We start from the raw sequence: 21,109 nt of genomic DNA, 5'->3' as shown, positions 1-21,109 counted from the left end.
TACGGGGTGAAGGTGAAGGTTTAATTACAACAGAAAACAATCTGGTTGTTATTGTTTTAGTGTTTTAATGGTTTGAAATGATACTGTTGTTGTTGTTTGGGTTGGTAATAGTGAATATATATTGTCTTTTAACTGTTTTTTACTGTTGTGTTATCTTTCTCAACAGAGATACTGTCTCTGTGTCCTGCACAGTGACTACAGACGCACATTAGCTTATAGCTAACTCAGCTGTTCACTGTCTGTGTCAAATACACAATTAAATTAACTAATAATAGTTATTATATTCCCAATAATGTGAGACAAAAAGGCTGTGGTCTAAAACAATAAAAGATTATTGCTGATAGTGATGTAAAAACATAGTAACAGCAGCATTAATTAGTCTGATTAATACACAGAAACACTTCCACAGTCTCCAGGAGGATCTCAGGTTTCTGGTCTTTGTGTCTGTGTGTGTGTTTTATTCTCTGACAGTCAGATGCCACCTCGTGGTCAGTGTAGTGACACTCTATGTCTGCACATCTACAGACAACACACACAAACACACACACACACACACACACACACACACACACACACACACACACACACACAGAGAGAGAGAGGTGGTTCATTCTACTACATCTATTTCTACAGCGGCCCTGCCCAGTTCTGACGTCGACGCCACCTACGTCAGCACGTACGTCTGTGTCTGGATTTACGTCGGTTCCGGGAGACGCGTTGGCAATTTCCTAAACACAGTCGGTCAGTTGAGTATCATCCGAGGCCGGAGCCGGGGAGAGGCGTGTGTGTGTCTGCGTGTGTGTTGGATGTAACACCGGCTGGAAGACGACCCGCACAGACAGAAGAGCGTTGGACACCGTTTTGACATGAGCAGGTACCGATCCGAACCGGGTCAATATCCCGTTTTTACGTGTTTTTTAATGTCCGAGCTGAGCTGTCGCGTTCAGCCGCGGCGGTTGTGTGATGACAGCTCGAGCTGCGTTTAAATGTCGGCTGTTTTTTCCCCCCTTTAAATGCTGTTAATGTTGAATTTCTGTACGTTTATTTGATGATAGCTTTTAAATGTAGATGTTAGCATTGAGCTAATGTTCTGTGCTGTCTGTCAAACCACGTAGTATCAGACAGCTGTTAGCTTATTCACGCACTGACAGCAACCGTTTATTAGCTAACTACGTAAATGGCAACCTGCTTCAGTTGAGACAAATCTGCCCTCGTAAATGTCACTTTTGTTCTTTTTACGTGCTTCAGTTTATGATTTTTGTGAACATGGGAGTAATGGCTGTTAATGAGAGTTATTTGTGGTTCATGTCAATTGTTATTTTTATAGTAAAACCTCAGTTTTATCGGTTTTTATGATCACTTTGACAAACAGTATGTTAGCAGTATTTTAAGCTAGCCCTCTCCTGTCTCCCTGCAGCTAATCCTTAACACAAGGGGTCCATATATAAAGGACAGAGCCGCAACTAATGCTTATTTTCATTTATTGGTCAGTTATTTGGACTATTAAATGACTGAAAATGGAGAAAAAGTGTCCTTACATGTCTTGTTTTGCCCCCCAACCCAAAGATATTCAGTTTACTGTCAGGGAGGAGTAAAGAAACCAGAAAATAGTGACATTTTAGAAGCTGGAATCAGAGATGTTACTCGAACAGTCATTGATTTGATTAATTGCTATGGCTCTGAAATATCCCCATGTCCTGCAAACACTGCCGCCACCACACCCTGTACAGCTAAATCTGATCTGTTATTCAGATAAAAGCAAACCACTGTAAGACTACAGCATCTTACTCTTAAAAGCATTTGTTCAGGAACCCCTCTCATGAGCCCCACTATGAAAAATATGACTTCATCAGTGCCGGCTTCTTAGTAAGCGCCTCGTCATCTCCAACAAAAGAGGATGTAAAGACAAGAATGTGGGAGAGGAAACTCTCCTGGCTACCTTCCCCTGTCTGTTATTTCCAGATGGCTCCATAGTGATAAATGTGGTGTCACCGTCACCACCATCTTTGCTGGCTGTGAGCCCTGCAGCCCGCCCTGGTATTGTTACAACAGACAAATAGAGGCAGGGGTCAAGCTGACATCGCTCCAAAGGACACTGAAATGAGAGATGACAGGAGCTGCCATTTGCCCTGGCATAGCCTCAGTGTTGACCTGTTACCTGATATAAGTGAGCCACTAGGGCTGGAACCAATGATTATTTTACTATCTATCAATCCACCAAAATAGACACGATTAATGCATTTTTTGAGTCTATAAAATGTCCCCAAAAAGCCCAAAGCCACATCATCAGTAGCTACTTTTGTCCAACCAACAGTCCAACAGTCATAAATAGCAAAAAATGGCAGCAGATCTTCACATTTAAGCAGCTGGAAGCTTGAAAACCGATTGAAACGATTAACCAGTCATCAAAATAGTATATCTCTGTTGCCCCGTTTGAGTGAGGTATCCTGTTATTGGTCGGTGAGCTGATAATGTCTTGTTTGTGGGGGTGATTATCCACATCGGGCCTTTGATTTTAATCACCATGGAAACAGTTTTCCTTCGCTCATGCCGACGGTGACCCACAGGGATCAATAGAAAAAAAGCACCAGATCCCATTCAGCCCACGAAGCATCACAACAACCGGAGATCTATCTTTGTTAGACTACCTTGAAATATTTGGAGTGGCTCCCTGGACAGATCTGAAGGCCCTCCCTGGTGACATGATCGAGCTAACATGTTATGTCAGTAGCAGCTCGGGAGCGTTTCCCCTCTCTCCACCCTTGCGTTATTTTGGTCTCTGGTTTCCTTCGTGATTTCTAAAGCAGTGTACGAACACGTGAGGGCCCTGTAAGCGAGTAAATTGTTGATGACGCCATCTCAGAGGAATGTTTCAGGGGAAGAGAAGCCGGTCCGGCCTCTGAGTCTAGACCGCTTTCTTCTTGGCAAGAAAGATTACACATCCTTCTCCTTTCACGAGCCCAAACCAAGCTGGTCATCAAAATCTAATCATGACGGCTACAGAAGCTTATACCACTAGACTCTCTTATTCACATAACCACTTTCTGCACAGTTTGACGGTTTTAACAATCAAACCAAAATCTTCAAGCTGTCGGTGAACGTCTGTGGCCTGAGTTGTTGTGGATCGTCCAGCACCGTTGGCAGCAGTTATTCGTAGTTGGTGGCTTTTTGGCAAATTTGGAGTGTTTAATCGGTGGTCGAGCTTGTGGGTTGGAACTTTCGACTTTTTATCAGACATGTCCTCGATTTAAAAGTGGTTACATTTGCAAAAGTGGTGCAGAAAATGCTGCGTTAACGTTTGCACATTCCCTGTTCTGAGTCCTACGGTTTCCCTTTTAGAAGAACGAATACAGACCAGCACTGCTTGGTGGTACGGAGAGTTATCTCCTCTCATGCAGGCGCAGAATGTGAAAGCTAGTTGCTTGTACAAGACACAGGTGATGTTAGGCGACACAACGGTTAGCCTTTATTGCTGCTTGTTGTGGGATGGGTGCTGTAATCTATAATGACCTATCTATTTATCTGTTCCCTATCATGATAAGTCCTGCAAGTTGAAAACATGAGTCTCCTCCTGTCTTCTTTTCATCCAGTCAATCAATAATCACCTTAATATAGCAAATGCTATGCTCCAGAATGCTTTACAAGAACAGGATTGGATTCCTCTCCTGTCAGAGGTACTTGATGCTAAAAATAACCCAAAATATTTTAGAAGCCAGAAAAAAGACCACCGTCGCTCCAGTTATCTCGCTATTTAGACAGCTGTCAATATCCAGAATTGATCACCGACATCAGAGTGGAAATTGGACTCTGAATGGTTCAAATCCACACGATACCCAACCCTGACCGAGTGTCCTTCGCTTCACTTTCAGTCCTGCGCACGTTGTTGTTGTTCCCTGAGCTACATCCTCTGTTTGTCTGATATCATCTCTGTACAGATCACGACCACATTCCTGGAGCTACAGTGATAGGAGTGTCGATGGCAGCATCTGTCTCCCCCCCCCATGCTCAGAACACACACACACACAGCGACTCTTTCCAGATGTGTTTAATAATTTCCTGAAAGCTGCCTCGTCGTTGCTCCGCATTGATCACAGAGTGAGGCAGTTTATTAGCTCACCAGCAAAGAGGAACGACGGTCTAGTAAAGTTTTGTCTCCGCAAACAGGACGGAAGAGGAAATAGTTTGAACACTTCTGAACTAGTGACAGCTTTGATCCATTAGCCTCCAGCCACTCTGAATTAGCTGCTGTTAATGAATTAGGTATGTTGACAGCACATGTGTTGAGCTGTCAGGTTAGAAATGTTCTGCTGTGCAGATTATTCACAGCCAGTGAAAGGCCTGTTGGCTATATTGATGAAAACCTAGCTTGTAAAAGATCAGGTGCTGTAGTCAATGATTCATAAGTAACTAACTACGTCTCATGACCTGAGAACAACAGAGTTACACGGCCAAGCTGATCTGACTTTTGTCAAATAAGCCTAGATCTGTTCTGTTATCTCCTCCGCTGAGGAATGAATGAGGGGAAAGTTTTGAATCTTGAATTACCTGGTTGGTATTTTTACCCACTAGATAAGAGGGGAATGCACTGTGCCGGATTCCACACGCCAGAGGATGAAAAAAGTAAAAGTGTTGTACCGTATCTGAGTCACCTGGCTGGCTGTGATTCTCATAAATATGTCTGTTTACTCCTCAGGGTGCCCTGACATGGACAAAGAGATGATTCCCAAATTTTCAACAAAGGATGAGGAGGTGGATTACTGGAAGTCCCAAGCCCTCAAATACAAGAAAAGGTAAGCAATGTGAAGAACGTCACCGTGAACCTGGACAAGACCTCTTTAACCATGTTGAAGTTCTTGTTATGATCAGACACACTAAAGGACAGCAGGACTGCAATTAAACATCATAAGTCTATAAAACTTCAGAACATGGTGGGACATGCTCATCACAATTGTTGGAAGTTGGAACATTTTTGCTCGAAAAATGACTAAAACGGTTATTCAATTTTGAAATAGTTGACAATTGATTTCCTCTGAACTGAGCTTATTCTTACAAATCGGGTTATGTAAAAATGTGTCATGTCTGTCTTTGAAAATGTTGAGCCTAATATAAGATGGCAGCAGTTCCCCCTTTTGGAATTAACAGTCAGCAAACTCTTTAAACTCCAAGCAGCAGCTCACTTACGTAACACGCAGCTGCTAATTTGATGAATTAGCTTTTTCTCTGTAGTTCTGATGGATGTGGTCGCACAATATTTTTCTCATTATCTCCAACCCAAACTTTCTGGAGTTTAAAGTCGCAGCACGGAAACCTTGTATTTTAGCCATATAAGGCAAATGAGCAGACAAGCCTTTTGAAATCGCTGCCCACAGACAGCTGTGACTCTCCAGAGGAAATGACTCCATCTCTGACTTCTTCAGCGGAGACCACAGGCAGCAGTGTTGCTTTGAGCTTTGTGAGTGTTGTGTAAATCCCTTCTGCCTCTTCTGTTTGTGGAGTTGGGGCCCCATCGTACTCTCAGAGGGAGCGTCGACAGGGTTAAACTCCCGGTGGTTTTCTGAGAAATTCCTGTTGTGGGTACAGAGAGGAAAAAGAAGCACCAAGCACACAGTTCACACATGTTTTGGTGGATACGTTTTCTCAGGAGAGCTTTAACAGTCGCAGCATGTGGCGTTTATTGGTTACCTATTGAGAGGTTTAACTTCCTGAAGGGATATTTTTAAAACTTGACTTTTTCCATTTCCATTTGTCTTTTTCAGAGATCCTCTATTGACTTGTTTGGGAAGATGCTTCACTTTAGGAAAGATTTAAGAAACCAAACTTTGTAACAAACCGCATTTCGATCTTTTGTTTGTGCTTGTTTAATTTCTACGGATGATATTTTCCGTTGAAATGTAGATTCATTCTATTTTAAGGTTATAATATAAACTTGCCAACACCTACCCTTGCAAAAAAGCCACCAGGAAAAAGTCAAAGTGTTGTTCTTTACAAATCCAGATGTGATAGTCTGAACAATAATACATCTGTCAGTGCTGAAAAACACTGTTAAAATTGACCCGTGGAATTGAATATCACTAAAAAAGATTTAATCATGTGCGATGCACTTTTGTTTCCTGCTTTCACACATTTATTGTTAATTTTCACACTTAACGCAGCTCTGCGTTGCACATAAACAGAACTGTTGGTCGTTTCAAACTGTGAAAAGTGTGACAGAGCACAAGCCGGGCTGCTAAACAGGGAAGTCACAGGGCGCAGCGTGCTGATGAAGCAGCCGCTGTAGTGTTGGTATGTGTGGAACGACCCCGGCACAACAACTGATGCACTGTGAGGCCATTATCCCAGCACGAGTCAGCTGATCTCAGAACAGGGTTAACCACGGTGTCATCGTGAGTGTTCAAACTCTTCACCACTAAATCTACTTTTCCTTCCTATTCCACCCCGTAGTGTTTACATGCACTGCGTCCTGAGTTGTTATGTGTGTGTTCAGATGTCCTGACCAGCGTGTAAACACATCCTGTTACTTAACCCGAGTCCTCATCCCGTTTCTGTGCCGTCTGACGCTACATTTCTGACCTTTAGCCTCTCTCACAGCTGAGGGTTCATGACGGACGGCCTGTTTTTTCTGAGCCAGCTACTGTCACAGTTCAGCTGTCTCCTTAGAGCTGCTGTATATTTAGAGCGCTTAACTCGACAGTGCTGAGCTGTTTCCTGTTCAGCCGAGGCAGGATTGAAGGTTATAAACCTACAAATATCTGGCCGGCGTTTCATGCAGGTTTATTTCCGGCCTGTCGGAGATAAAGCTGCTGGAACTTGCCTGAGCCTGGCTCTTCTTACAGAACAAAAGCCGGTCAGTTTTCTAGAGCTCGTGCCCGCGGCCATTCACCCGGTCAGCTCTGCGGCGCTGAATGGTGGACAGTGAACACAGTGGCTGGTAACTGACAATGACTATTCATGTTTCTGTGTCCCATCCAGCTGCCATGATGCTCAGGAGGAGCTGCAGGAGTTCCAGGAGGGGAGCAGGGAGCTGGAGGCCGAGTTGGAGGCGCAGCTCGGACAGGCTGAACACCGCCTCCGAGACCTCCAGAGTGAAAACGAGAGACTGAAGAACGAGATGTCCAACCTCAAGGTAACTGGACCTGGCGACTCGCCAGCGGAGCTTATTTTTGGCTTCGGCTTGCCTTTATGGTCCGGGGTTTAGACCAGCAATAAACTAATCTGCAGTTACTCAAGAGGTTATCTGATCTCTGTTGGAGGACGAGGTCCAATGTCTTATTTGTATGCAAGGTCTCAATAAGGCGCTCTTAGGTAATCCTTCAGCACTCTTTAAGTGGATGTCAGGATCAAGAGGGGAAAAATAAACAATGACAAGCCTGGTTCTTAATCACAGCAGGCATGAATGGTAGTAAGGTGATTATGCAGTAACACCTGGCAGGCTCTGAATGGTGGGCAGACTTTGTGCTCGGCAGGTAAATCTTGCAAATCTATCCAAAGCAGTCATGTAATCACGACTTCTGCTGAGAGTCTCTACCGCGTGTTGTTTTCACTCATGGACGTGACGCTTCTGGACTTCATGTTGCGTTCATGTGCACCTTGTAAACTCAGAAATCCATACTCGAATGACCACAAGGGTTGTTTATTTCCCTTTGTTGACACACTTGTGTTACTGGATGGTGAAAAAATGTCCCTCCTCCAATCAGCCTGTTAGTTTCAGACACTAGTCAGACCATAGTTTAATAAATTACTGTGTAAATAAAGTTAATCACCAGAGCAGAACAGTATTGTGGTTTTTCACATGGCCCGACATGTGAGAGTGCTCCCAGCGGCTAATGCTAAAAACGAACTGTGTCAATGAACCAGAGAGATCATGAATCATGCTTCCCTGTCTTTGTGCCTCAGGGGCCACAATGCAGGCATGCAGCGCTGCCACTAACTGTACTGTGAAGTACCGCGCAGTGAATGAGCCTCAGGGCCTCCCCGGGGAACAAAGAGGCTCTGTGAAAGTGAAATAATAACCGTCTCATTATACATCAGGTTGTAGTGCTGCTGTTTGAAAACTATTGTGTAGTACATGACATGGTTCTTCACACCGCATAACTCAGGAAAAGGAAGTGGAAATGGATATTTTCCTGGAACATTAGTTCTGTTTGACATCCTTGTTTCTCTACACTCACTCCTGAACTCTTCTCTCTTCTTCACTTGTTCAGGAGAAGCTGGAGCAGCAGTACGCCCAGAGCTACAAACAGATTTCTATGCTGGAGGACGACCTGGGACAGACCCGCAGCATCAAGGAGCAGCTCAACAAATACGTCCGAGAGCTCGAACAGGCCAACGATGACCTGGAGAGAGCTAAAAGGTCAGAACAACACAGTGCATTTTGGTTGGCTGAAGCTTACAGTAGACGTTAGATTTAGATCAGAGGGTTTTAATGGCTGTGCCCCTCATCCTCTTCTGTATGTGCAGGGCAACAATCGTGTCTCTCGAGGACTTTGAGGGCCGTTTAAACCAGGCCATCGAGAGAAACGCCTTCCTGGAGAGCGAGCTGGATGAGAAGGAGTCTCTTCTGGTGTCCGTGCAGCGGCTGAAGGATGAAGCACGAGGTAACGGCGGAGCGCAGACGACTCTGTTCTGCCCTTTAGCAGCCAATCTGTCACCTGTGTAAGGGTTAGCAGGGGAGTATTTCATGATTCTGTCTCTGTCTTCTGCAGACCTGAGACAGGAGCTGGCAGTACGAGAGCGGACCACAGACAGGATGTCGGCGCCCAGCTCGCCCACCTTAGACATCGACAAGACGGATTCTGCCGTGCAGGCGTCTTTATCCCTCCCTGCCACACCTGTAGGAAAGAGCCTAGAGCACCCGTTCATCAGCCAGAAAGGTCAGCTTTAATTCATCTCATTTTATTGCACTTCACTGATGAAATTCACTGATTTATATACTAAAACCAGCTTGTGTGCTTTTGCAGCGTTGACCAACGGCTGTGGCAACTCGTCCCTCACTCCCTCTGCAAGAATTTCAGCTCTCAACATCGTTGGTGATCTCCTGAGGAAAGTCGGGGTAAGTGTTACATTCAATTCACCAGTTCCATTTATATTAAACGACTCTTCGCTACTGTTACAAATCTTCTTCCTCCTGCAGGTACTTCTCTGCACAAATTCAAGCCGGCAATACAGTTTAGCTGCCAGCTTACAGTAAATTTTCTCAACCCACTGCTGTGATCGTTCATCCCTTCGAAATCGACTTCAAATAAATTAAAGCCAGCAATTCAGTTTGACATCTGCTTTTCAGCAAACCTAACAGGAAGATGTTTTATGATGCGGCTAAACACGGATTGTATTTCCTTATTTTCTTCACAGGCTTTGGAGTCCAAACTCGCCGCCTGCAGGAACTTCGCCAAAGACCAGGCAGCAAAAAAGAACTACTCCAAAGAAAACGGCACACTCATCAACAGCAACGCCACCAAGTTCTCTCACTCTCTACACACCACTTACTTTGACAAAACGTAAGTCTTTTATAGTAAACACTTTCCTTCGTACTGTTCTGTATTTCTATCTGTTTGCTAATAATCGCGCCTGTCCGTGTTGAAACCTCCAGGACTGTAAACGGACTGGACCCGAGCTCTTTGACCTCCATGGCAGCAACCAGAGCCGTGTCTCCACCCGGCATGCTGCCGCTGAGTGTGTGAGGCGCCCCCCCCCGCCCCCCCCCGCCCCGAACCTCCACCCCTATCCAACCCGACACAAAAACAGACAGGACACTTGAAAGACCATTACATTGTGTGCTAAGTGTGTGTGTGTGTGTGTATGTGAGTGTGTGTGTGTGAAACAGAGAGTGTGTGTGTGTGTGTGTGTTGTGCCTGTTTGGGATTGTGCATTTTTTTTGAACGTGAGGTGTGAAAGAGGAGGCTTGACTTTACGATGTCTGCAGCTCTGAATGCATCTGTGCGTGGGCGAGGACGCTCCTACCACATCGTTGCATGTGCCTAAAGCTGAACTGTACTCTGCTCGTATGAATGTCGCTGCACATGCGTCGCTCTCTACACGTCGACGCTGAAGTGGCGCCGTTATATCCTTCTGAAAAAAAAGCTACCATCCCCGACAAAAGGTCCCGAACGCGGACCACGGCTTCTTTTCTTTTTCCTCCTGTATTTTTCCACATAAGTTGCACAGTTAAAATACTCTCAATTTAGAATGTATGATATTTAAAAAGGGATGTGTTCATATTAATTTATCTCACGGTATGCTTTAAAATGCAATCTTTCTTTTTCTTCTTTTTATTTTTGCTATTTTTCTCGCATGTGTGCAAAATGTAACGTGGCGGTCTGTGGAGGCGCGGCGGGACCCCACGTTCATGACTGAAGTGAATGTTGATCGTTCAAAGCCATGTAGAGCAGTCGTTCTTTACTGTCGCCGGCTACTTGCTGTCTCCGTGTTAAAGGGACAGTTCAGCCTTAAATCAGAAATATGTTTGTTTTTTCCCAGAATACCTGCAGTGCTGTTTACCCATCTTGATTGTTTTGGTTTGAGTTGTTCAGCCGATATCGCCAAAACTAGACGGATAAATAGCATCACATGTGACGGGACGATATATGTATTGTTGATTTCTGAATTGAGCTGTTTCTTTAAAGTGGTTCTGTCCTCTGGGTTAAACTAAAACCTGCACTTAAGCTGCTCCTCACAGGTTTGGCTGCAGTCGAGTGTTTTCCTCCTCTCTCTGGAGCTCCGTTGACATTTCGAGGGAACAGTTTTGCCTTTTTATTTTTTAAATGTTTGACGTATAATTATTATTTTTTTTATTATTATCTTGTGACAGGCTCATTTACCTCATTCTGATGGTGGATTCGCAACATGAGTAGGCGAATTTGGCTTTATAAAAACTTCCACTCAAGGATCCTTTCTGAGGCTGTTGACTAACGTTGGCTGGTCTTATGTTAAATTCGTGGTCTGGAGGCCTTCGTGTCCTGCAGCACATTTGCTGATATTAATGTTATTTTGACTTGACTCTTGAATTTTTTTTAGCAGGTTGGACATTGATTTCATCACAGAGTTTTGTCTAAATCCATTTTGCCCACATTCAAAGACCATCTAAGTTAAAGCCTTTAGTATTCATTGTTATTTAATAATATGTCTTTTTTTTGGGCACTCTCGTGAGCCTGTTACTAACGCGTGCTCTACAGTCGGTGTATATAGCTTGTAAGGATGGTAATTTTGCCTACCACATTTGTACATACTGACATTTGGCATTAAAGTCCTATTTATTTCAGATTCTGTATGGCATGTCCAGATAATGAATGGTTAAAGCCATTCTATTATGATATCAGATTGTTTGTCAAAATTGTTTAATTAAATAAAGGTTGAGATGACAAATACGTTGTGTGGTTTGTGTCGTATACTGTAATAAAGATGATGCAGCATAAGGTCGCATAATTTTGTTGGTTTCACTTGGTTTTGGACATGAGAAAGAAAAATTCAGTAAAAGAAAATACTTTTCACAAAATTATTTTCACTTTTTTTCCTTATTCTTTTCTTTCTTTCTTTCACATTTTTTTTTACCTTTAATAATAAAAAAAAAAGAAAATTAACTTTAGAGTAAAAAATCTGCCTTTTCACTCGGTTACCCAAGATAATTTATTTTTTAATAAAAATCTTTTTCCATTTTTCTACAATTTCTTCCCTGAAATGGGAGAATAATATGAATTTTATTTTCACTTTTCTTTTCTTTTTTTTTTTCCGATGTGAAAGAAATATCTCTTTATTATATCTTTTTTCATTTTACCCACTGCGGACATGGAAAAAAAAAAGCTTTCCAACACGTAAAAATAAATCTCCTGATTCTTCCTTTCACTCAGTTTCACACAAGAACATATTTTTTCACAAAAATGTTTTTTCACTTCTTTTATTTATTTATTTATTTATTTTACTTTTTTATTTCTACAATTTTGTGCATGAAATGAAGAAGAAAATCACATAGTTTTCGAAATTAACACAAAAAAATGTTTATCCAAGTGTAAGACATTTTGTTTCATACAGAATTTTGAAACTAAAGAAAAGTTTTTTTAAAAAAAGAAAAAAAATCTGAAAATAATCTGTCCGCTAATATGTTTTTTTAAATTGTTTTCAAGAACAATAATAACACTTCATGCTCAAAGATGATATTAACTCAGTGTACTTTTATCAGTGTTATTAATACGGCAGCGCATTGATGCCTCACCAAAAAAACACAACAGATCAGTATCACGTTATAACCTAAAGACATATCGTGCTGTTAACATACCAACCAGCAGCCTACAGAAGCCCTGAGGATTTCTTTTCTTCTTCTGGTAATTCATTTTCTATGTCTTATCAAAACTATTTTCTCTCCAGTGAAAACTGGTGAAAAAAAGTTTTTTCTGGGATAATCTTTCTAAATTTCAGATTTTTTAATTTTTCATCTGTGAAAATACAGAAAAGTAAATTCACTCAGTTTGTCCAAGAAAAGCTTTTTTTTCCACTTGGTTTCAAACATAAAAATGTTACTTGCACGCATCACATTATAACATGAAAGTGTTTTGTTTTGTTTGTAATTCATTATTAAATAGAAACATAAAAATATCCTGTTAAAGGTGAAAATATCTACTTCATAACTTGACACTGATCTGTTTTTCTCTTCCTGGTATGGCAGCAATATGCTTCCATTTGTCATAAATGTGAGGTAACAGTTGACAAACTTCAAGAAATTTAAAATACTAACAACTGATTGGTCAGCTTACAGTATCTCACGGGGAGGGAAGCAGCTGCAGGTTCAGTCAAAGTCCATCACAAACCTAAAGACCTAATTCCTTCTCCACATTCTCCTTCAGCGTCATCTTCTTGATCTACAGAAACACACAGCAGCAGCCGCTTCAGTCTCATTATCATACAAACCATAATTAATCTTGATAGTTCAGGTGTGTGTTGGTGTTGGAGTGTCGTACCTTTCCGGAGGCCGTCAGAGGGTAGCTGTCTACGAAGAACACGTAGTGTGGGATCTTGAAGTGAGAAATCTGTGAGGAACAAAACAAGTTTCAGTCTCATTAACTGTGCAGCTGTTCTCTTTGGGGAACCTGATCCAGCGCCTCCTCTCACCTGGCCTTTGCAGAAGGCTCGTATCTCCTCTGGACTGGAGGTCTGACCCTCCTTCAGCCGGATGCAGGCACACACCTGCTCGCCCAGCCTGTCGTCCTTCACCCCGACCACCTGGAGGACGGACAGAAGAACAAGAACAATTCTCATCACACATGTTGTGTTTCACATCATCTTCACTGACTGTTTGGAGACAGTTTCTGATCTCTGCTGCCCTCCAGTGGTTCCGAGTCTCACCTGCACCTCCAGCACTTTGGGATGAGTGAACAGAAACTGCTCGACCTCAGCGGGGTAGATGTTCTCTCCTCCTCTGATGATCATGTCCTTCAGCCGTCCTTCGATGCGGCAGTAACCCAGATTGTTCAGAGTGGCCGTGTCACTGAGTGGACGGAAATCACACAGGATGTAACACATTACGTAATGTGGGTTATAGAAATGGCTGCAGTTCAAAAACTACAATATCAGAGGCTCGGTACCGTTGTCAGAACTATCAATTCTGAAGATTTGAAGCCGTTTTAATGAACCAGCTGTGATTTTTTTCTTTTTTCTTCAAAGCCTTTTTTTTATATTAATCTTTTGATAAAAATCTAATAATTTATTCACTTGATGTTGTGTCATTTTTATTCTCTGTGGTATCGAATATCGATATTTTTCTAGGTGTCGTAACAAAGTTAGATATTCAAGTATCAACACTTTAAAAGTTACACCGAGAACATCTTTAATTTCTTTAATATGTGCTTCCTGTAAGAAATCAGGAATTTTTATTGTCATGTAGAGCAAAACATAGTAAATGTTGTGCATCATTAATGGATTAACCATTTGCAAATTTGAACTTTCCAACAAATTTTTGCTTAATAAATGGTTTATAAAACATTTATTTGTTTGCTAACTATAATATTTACCCATTATCATCTCATTGTTTGAAGACACGTTCATGAAATTCAAATCTTTAAGGCTGCGTCTGTTATTTTGAATATAAGATGCTCATCTTCAACGTTTACTTCTGAATCAATCTAAACGTGTTAAGATTAGATCACACTTTTAGGAACCCACGTTGGACTCACCCCGTCCTGTACCAGCGGGCCGGACAGATGGCCTCTCTGGTTTTCTCAGGATCCTCCCAGTATCCGTGCATCACACAGCTGCCTCTGATCATCAGCTCTCCTGGGGTCCCCAGAGGGACGATCTGCCCAGCAGGGTCCACCACTTTAGCCTGTAGTGAAGACTCACGTGAATAAGTCACAGTGCTGTCATGGTTAAATACAGATCCAGGTTTCTGCGAAAGTATACCTCAGTGTGGCTCATGATACATCCGACAGTATTCAGCTTCAGCTCCTCGTTGTCGTGTGGAAATCCAATAAATGTAACAGGGCTGTTCTCAGTGGTTCCATAAACCACCTGTTGAAACACAATGTTCAGATGTTCAGATGTGCTGAAACAATCTTACAGTATTATTTGAAAAGCTATCAGACGTGCAATCGCTCACCGATATCTCCTTCACGTTCATGTCTGTTTTCAGCTTTCTCAAAATCTCCGGAGGACACGGCGCACCTCCCATGAGGCCTGAAACAGCCGCACACAGACGAGGACGACGTCAAACATCACACCAAAGTCAAAACATACTCATCGTGTTTCTATGTTCAGATCTCTTACCAGCCTCAACTGACGACAAATCGTACTTGTGTATGTCTTGGTTAACCAAGTCGGTGAACATCGTGGGGGTGCCATACAGGAAGTTGCACCTTGAAGGTCAAAACATTAAATACAATCAGTGAAAGTTCATAATGTTGTGAATTTCGGATGACGAGCAACGTGCCGTACTTTTCGTCCTGAATGGCCTGCAGGTTGGCCTTGCTGTCGTAGCCAGCGGCGGGGAACACCAGCGTGACGCCATTCACCGCCATACACATCCCGGCCAGCACTGAGCCAAAGCAGTGGTACAGCGGTACTTGTACGCATATCCGCACCTGAGGCTGATGGGAACAGGGTAAATAATGGTACTTACATCTTCAGCGTTTGTGCTTTCTTCAAATCAAGAGGAAAAATATGGACTTACTCTCCATTCGAAACCCATTCGGAGACCCGCAAAGTAAGCGTTGTTCACGATGTTGTGGTGAGAAAGAGTGGCTCCCTTTGGATTCCCTGTAGTCCCCTGAAACAGAAAACAGGCAGTGTGACTCGATCTGAATCATCGTTAGATCGGCACCAATCAGCCACAACGATAAAGGACTCACAGGTGAAGTGAAAAAAACATTGATCATCTCGTTATAATGTTATGTGCCGCTGGGAAACCTTTGGTCCTGGCATTCATGTGGATGCCACTTCACGTGCACAATCACAGCACTTGTCACGTTGGTCCCGATCCAATCAAGCATCCATGGAGGCTGAACCTTGGATTGGACCTGATTCTGATATGTCAATGGAAACAGGACCTCTGGTGTTGTCAGAAAAAGTGTTGGATCCTTCGAGTTGGATCCATGAAGACCGCAGGACACCACCAGAGGTTCTGTGTCTAGGCCTTGATGGATCAGCAGTAAGTCCAATCCAAGGTTGGGCCACCATGGACTGGACGGACACTCAATAAAGATTGGGATTGTGCCAAAGGCAGCTGGAGCACTTTGTCAAGTTCTTTTGTGCTGAACCCAGTCCAATAGAGTGTCCTTGGAGTCCTTTGGGGGACCTTCCTAGATAAGACTTGTCCCGGTATGTCCTGCCAATGATCAGATTGGGATCTGGGGACTTTGGAGGCAAGGTCGACACCTTGATTGTCCTGCAGGCTGCCATCTGAAAGTGCCTTGATGGGCTATATTGGATCTGCACTAATGCTTGGACGGGTATTCAAGTGACATCCACACAAAAGCCAGGACCCAAGGTTTCCCAGAGGAACACTGCATCATAAGGAGATGACCACTGTTGTTCCCTTTGTCTATTAGTCCTTTAAATGTCGTGGTTGATCAATGCATGTTATTCCAGGTGATCCAGTTCATGTGTGGCAGTTTGAAAGTACTGAAGGTTACTGATGTGAACTGAATGTTGATGGGGTCATCGAAGGACAGCCTGCTCTGCAGATCCATCAGCTCTTTGTGGTGCCGACTCTCCGCTGCCTGCATCACATCGTCGACGTGGAACATCCCCGGCTGTCTGCTGTCCGTCACAATCACCATACGCAAGTCTGGCAACCTGGAAGAGCCGATACAAGGATGTTTAGATTACATCCATGAAATCATTCACGAAGAACACGTAATTGAATCTGACATTAGCGCTGTCAAACCTTGAGCTCTTGATCATGCCCAGTGGAGTGGAGTTGATCTCCGGGCAGATCTCTCTCAGCATCTCACAGAAATTTTGCGTTTTAAATTGGCTTGGGCAGACAACGGCTTTACACTGGACCTACATATGACAAGTCAGTTCAACTGGATTTACATTCTTAAAAAACATAACACTGTCATTGTCATTGTTGGTATAGTAGTAATGTGGTGATGTAAGTAGGCTAAATGTCCTGTTACAGAATACCAACCTTCTTTAGAGTAAAGTCTATTTCCTTTGCCTGATAGGCCGGGTTCAGTGACACCTGCAAAGATAAGAACAGGTAACACAGGAGAGGTGCTTAGTCATCCAGCTGAAGGACTGTCACTGCAAACACAAGGCTACTTTGTAAACGATATAAAACAAATCCCAGACTGACCAGGATAATTCCAGCCTTGGCTGAAGCAAACTGGAAGAGGATCCACTCATACGTGTTCGGTCCCCAAACTCCCAGTCGGTCGCCGCGCTTCAGGCCCAAAGCCAGCAGACCTGCAGCGGCTTTATCAACCTGCAACGATGAATAACACAAAAGATAGATAGTTGGAAAACTCTTCACCAGCAGGGGTAAAAAATGGCATTTTACAAATAGCACTCTAGGGTTTTCTTCCCAAAGTTCCCAAAGTTATGGTGATTTCTCAGCCTACTCGCCATAGTAAAATGTTAAACTTGTACGTTTAATAGAATGATCACAACATTTCTGACTTTCATGTCATGAGGTTGAAGGATGGTGGTAGTTGGCAAGATGCCTGGCATGTGAGAGAACGCCGATCAAGATGCAGTTTGAACATTTGCGAGCAGGAAACACAGACAATATGTTTTTAACAAGATGTTGGAACATTTTCCAGCCGTGTTAGTTGCAACACAACTTCCCGATTGATGGCGACAGAACTATGGAAGCCAAAACATGATGTTTGCGGCTGGAAAGTCAGTTGAAGTTTCGTGGTCCACAAAACAATCCTAGAGCTTCAGATCCAAACAAATTGCAGCATTGACGCCATCTGTTTAGGAGAGTGATGCAACACTGTTCACCCCTCCAGAAATGTTTTGTGGACTACGTAACTTCCCCCCCGACTTTCCAGCTGCACGAGGGTGAGTAGATAAAGACTAAATATTCATTTGTGGGTGAACTTGTTGAGGGTTTAACATCTGAGACGCACATCTTGCTGAAACTGCGCAAATGTTTTCCGGATGCCGTCCTGAACAAAGACGACGGCCTCGCGGTCGGGCCACCGCTCCGCTGTAGAGTCCAGACACTGGCTGACAGTCAGGTGGAGCAGAGAGACGGAGGAGGTGCCGTGGACGTAGCTGTTGGTCAGAGTGGGGATGTGAGGGGGATTGTCCACGTGGAGCGACCTGGCATAGAGATCAAGATAAAGGGAAAAGCACAGGGGTCAAATACGGGTGAAGGACACTATGAGACACAGACCCTGTCATACTAAGAATCATCTGTGTTTTATCTCACAATGTTTGATAAGAAGGTGAGAAATGATTTAAAGTCCTGGATCTGACATACACGGGTGAAAACATAACCAGGTGTGATAACGCTTGTTCAGTCAGCAGGTTGGGCATTAGAGACGGATTAGTGTTTTTATTAAATCATTAACTGAAACCAAGACGGAAATGTTTGTCGCCCGATGTTCCCGTTTGACCACTGATCATAAACTCAGGGTCAAATATTGAAGTGTTTGAGATTTCACAAATCTGAGACTGTGAGCTCAAGTTGCATGATGCAGTTTGAGGCTAAATTAGCTGCTAGTAGCATAAAATCCCTGAATCTCACACTGAACTCTCTGTCGTTTGGTGACACATTTCTTGCACGCTAATCTTCAAGAAATTTAGACGTGAATGTCACAACCAAACTGTCCTCTCAAAACCTTTCGTCAAAACCAAACTTTGACTTCAGATATCACACATGAAACCATCAACCAGGCCGACACATGCACCACAACACTGGTTTTGCCCAGAGCAACCTCTTTTTTATTCAATATATTGTAGTAGAATAAACTGAAATCGAACATTTACATTTATATTTAGGGCATTTATCTTGATTTATCAGACTCTTTTGTCCAAAGTGACTAACAGTAATTGACACATACTGATGGCGGTGTCTGACTTTGCAAGGTGCCGACCAGCACATCAGGAGCAGTTTGGGGTTCAGTTTCTTGCCCGAGGACACTTCGACATGCAGACCAGGGGAATGGAACCAGCATCCTTCTGATAACAAGACGCCGACTCTACCCTGACATCGGTCATCCAACCTTCATCAAGCAGGCTAACACTCCAGGGCTGGACCACCAAAACATGATTTGTTATAAAGCTGATAAAGATCTCCTGGTAAAGTTAGAGTTTCAGACCAGTGGCTCAAATCCTTCCTGTAGCTTTTGCTGCACAGAGTCAAATTTGGCAGAGATAAATACTTTCATTTTGTACCACAAGACACTAAAATGAGTCTAAAATGACATAAGCAAAGACTTGACTTGGCTTCTTTTGGAGTGTTGTGTTTTCTCAGCGGGTACCTTATTATGACATTGTTATTATTAATCTGCTTTTTAGTTTCTTTACAGCGATGAATACATCATTTAATCTGAATTCCTTCGCAGTTAAAGCAACATTACGTAGACAAAGTTAGATAATGCTATAACAATGCACTAATTAGAAGTCAAATTTACTTTTTTTTAACCTCCCGGATCTAAATTGACATCCTTCAAGAGTCTGTAAACTATCAGCTGTGATTAATAAACGACAGCAGGATCATCCAGTTACAGGACAGATGACCTCTGATCAGATTAAAATCTAGATATCTCACATGGATCTCTGTCAGATGGTTTGTTTTTCACTTCTTTTAGTAAAACATTATTTTCTTGGGACCATTCACAGGTAACACCGTGTTCCCATTCTGAAGAACACCAACTCACCGAAACCACTGGAGGGAACTTGTGCTGCATAATTTCCCGATCTTGCCGTGTTTGAATCCATTAACAGACCCGAGACTGCGAGCGCAGGACCTCAGCAGCGGGGAGGAAATGAGCGCCGACATCACAGTCTGCTTCGGCAGTGTGAACACAAGCGGCTCCACAGCAGAATGAGCTGGTTCCCGCCTGCTGATCTTGACTTTGACCGGATTGTATCACGACGTGTGTGTAATCTTTAACTTCCCCTCATCCTCATTGGCTGAGGGGGGGTTTCACCATTTGGCCGCTTCACACGGCTGCAGGAGAGTTCACATCGGGGTTTTCATTCTCCTGCTTCAGTTTTTGTCCTACACTCCTTCTTTAAGACACACTTTTAATATCAGTTAAACATATCCTCATCATGCTGCTTACTTTGCATAGAAAGAGCATTGTTTGCTAACGGATAAGACAGTGCTAAAAAGTTGAGAGTCTGGAGATTTGCTGTCTACACACTGAAGAAAATGTAGGTTAGGCTGGCGACAGCCTCTCATGATGGAGCCAGTAAGATCACATAAGATACAGATCCTTTAATTCAACACAAACTACTTGTTAATATCTTTTTATGACAGCTTTTATTGTATTACAGAAAGCAAAGAAAAGGTACATTTACACTGCAAACGTGTTGGTGTCAAAATCAACTCTATTCTCTTCTTGTGTGCTTGTATCTCACGGATCTTTCTCGTCAGGCAACTTCAGCAGGCTTCTGCTGGAGATCTGATGATGGCGACCTCACGTTCTTCCTCTCCTCCTCCTCATCTCGTTTCCTGTCCAGAAAGTAGAAGGACCCTCCGATATAGAGGACGGAAGAGGTTACACAAAGACTGGACGCGTAGAAGATGTGTGAATACTGGCCTGTGTAGTCCAACATTAAGCCTGGGAAATAGCAAAAGGAATTGAAAAGTTAACCAGATGAGACAGAAGAGGAAAAGTCAGTAGACAAGAATGTTTTTTCAGACAAAACCACAAATTTAAACCTTGTGGTGACACTAGAGGAAAAGTCAGGGATCTCTGAAGTTATTTGGACTCGATCTCTTCATGAAAACATTTCACGGCAATCCAACTGACTCCAGCCCAAAGACTTTGCCATTCCTAGAGATGCCGCTTCCATGGCCAAAACACTGCATGAACCATGTATGAGTGAGTGTGTGTCTGTTTACCTGCTAGGGGTGGCCCAATCAGAATGGCTACACTTTCCAGAAAGCTTTTCAGCGCCATGGCTGCGGGGAAGCGACTTATCTCCACGTTGGTCATCAACACAGAGACAACCACCGTCATGAGCACGCTATAGGACAGGCCGAAGATCACCACGAACTGCAGGAGGGCTACGAAGGAGGACGATGCTCCGCAGATGCAGTTGCTCAGCCCACCCAACACAACAGACCCAGCGAACACATCCACAACAGCCCTGCTGCCGCTAAAGCACGGCAGGCCCAAGATGACGGCAGCTATAGGTCGCATTGCGATGTTCACCTGACCCAGGATGGACATCAGGAGGGCAGCACGGTCCATCGACATATTATGGTGATTAGTAGGGGTGGTTAATCGGCCCAATTTCCCGATTCGATTTGATTCCGATTATTGAAGTCTCGATTCGATTACAAACCTGTTTTCGATCATTAACGATTATCGACTCGATTTTCAATCATTAACGATTATTGATCTTCCATTTAACATCAATCAGCTGCTGAATTATTTTACTTCTCTTTTGAGTAACACCTCACAGCACCTTCAATATTGTATAGTGTAACTGTAATATCAAA

General features: G+C 43.2%; 2 protein-coding genes across 2 annotated transcripts; one reads left to right on the top strand and one right to left on the bottom strand.

The window, feature by feature from the left end:
- Positions 1–699: 699 nt before the first annotated feature.
- ndel1b (nudE neurodevelopment protein 1-like 1b) lies at positions 700–11,360 on the top strand. Its single transcript, XM_030408314.1, has 10 exons — positions 700–874; positions 4,694–4,790; positions 6,970–7,123; positions 8,202–8,350; positions 8,458–8,594; positions 8,703–8,870; positions 8,958–9,049; positions 9,349–9,494; positions 9,587–9,681; positions 9,715–11,360. The coding sequence occupies exons 2-9, from the start codon at positions 4,705–4,707 to the stop codon at positions 9,675–9,677; spliced, it is 1,023 nt and encodes a 340-aa protein (XP_030264174.1). The 5' UTR covers positions 700–874; positions 4,694–4,704; the 3' UTR covers positions 9,678–9,681; positions 9,715–11,360.
- A 739-nt stretch (positions 11,361–12,099) lies between these two features.
- On the bottom strand, positions 12,100–19,480 carry LOC115575902 (medium-chain acyl-CoA ligase ACSF2, mitochondrial-like). The gene is made up of 16 exons (XM_030408313.1): positions 19,314–19,480; positions 17,556–17,751; positions 16,778–16,906; positions 16,610–16,663; positions 16,364–16,482; positions 16,110–16,272; positions 15,149–15,244; positions 14,914–15,065; positions 14,746–14,834; positions 14,579–14,655; positions 14,383–14,490; positions 14,157–14,305; positions 13,330–13,471; positions 13,096–13,206; positions 12,945–13,013; positions 12,100–12,845 (listed from the first exon to the last, which is right to left on the bottom strand). The coding sequence occupies exons 1-16, from the start codon at positions 19,433–19,435 to the stop codon at positions 12,795–12,797; spliced, it is 1,827 nt and encodes a 608-aa protein (XP_030264173.1). The 5' UTR covers positions 19,436–19,480; the 3' UTR covers positions 12,100–12,794.
- Between the last annotated feature and the right edge of the window lie 1,629 nt (positions 19,481–21,109).

Source organism: Sparus aurata, chromosome 23, assembly GCF_900880675.1.
Source record: "Sparus aurata chromosome 23, fSpaAur1.1, whole genome shotgun sequence".
NCBI lineage: Eukaryota > Metazoa > Chordata > Actinopteri > Spariformes > Sparidae > Sparus > Sparus aurata.
Note: the sequence above shows the minus strand (reverse complement) of the source record. Positions and strands in the feature narration are given on the sequence as shown.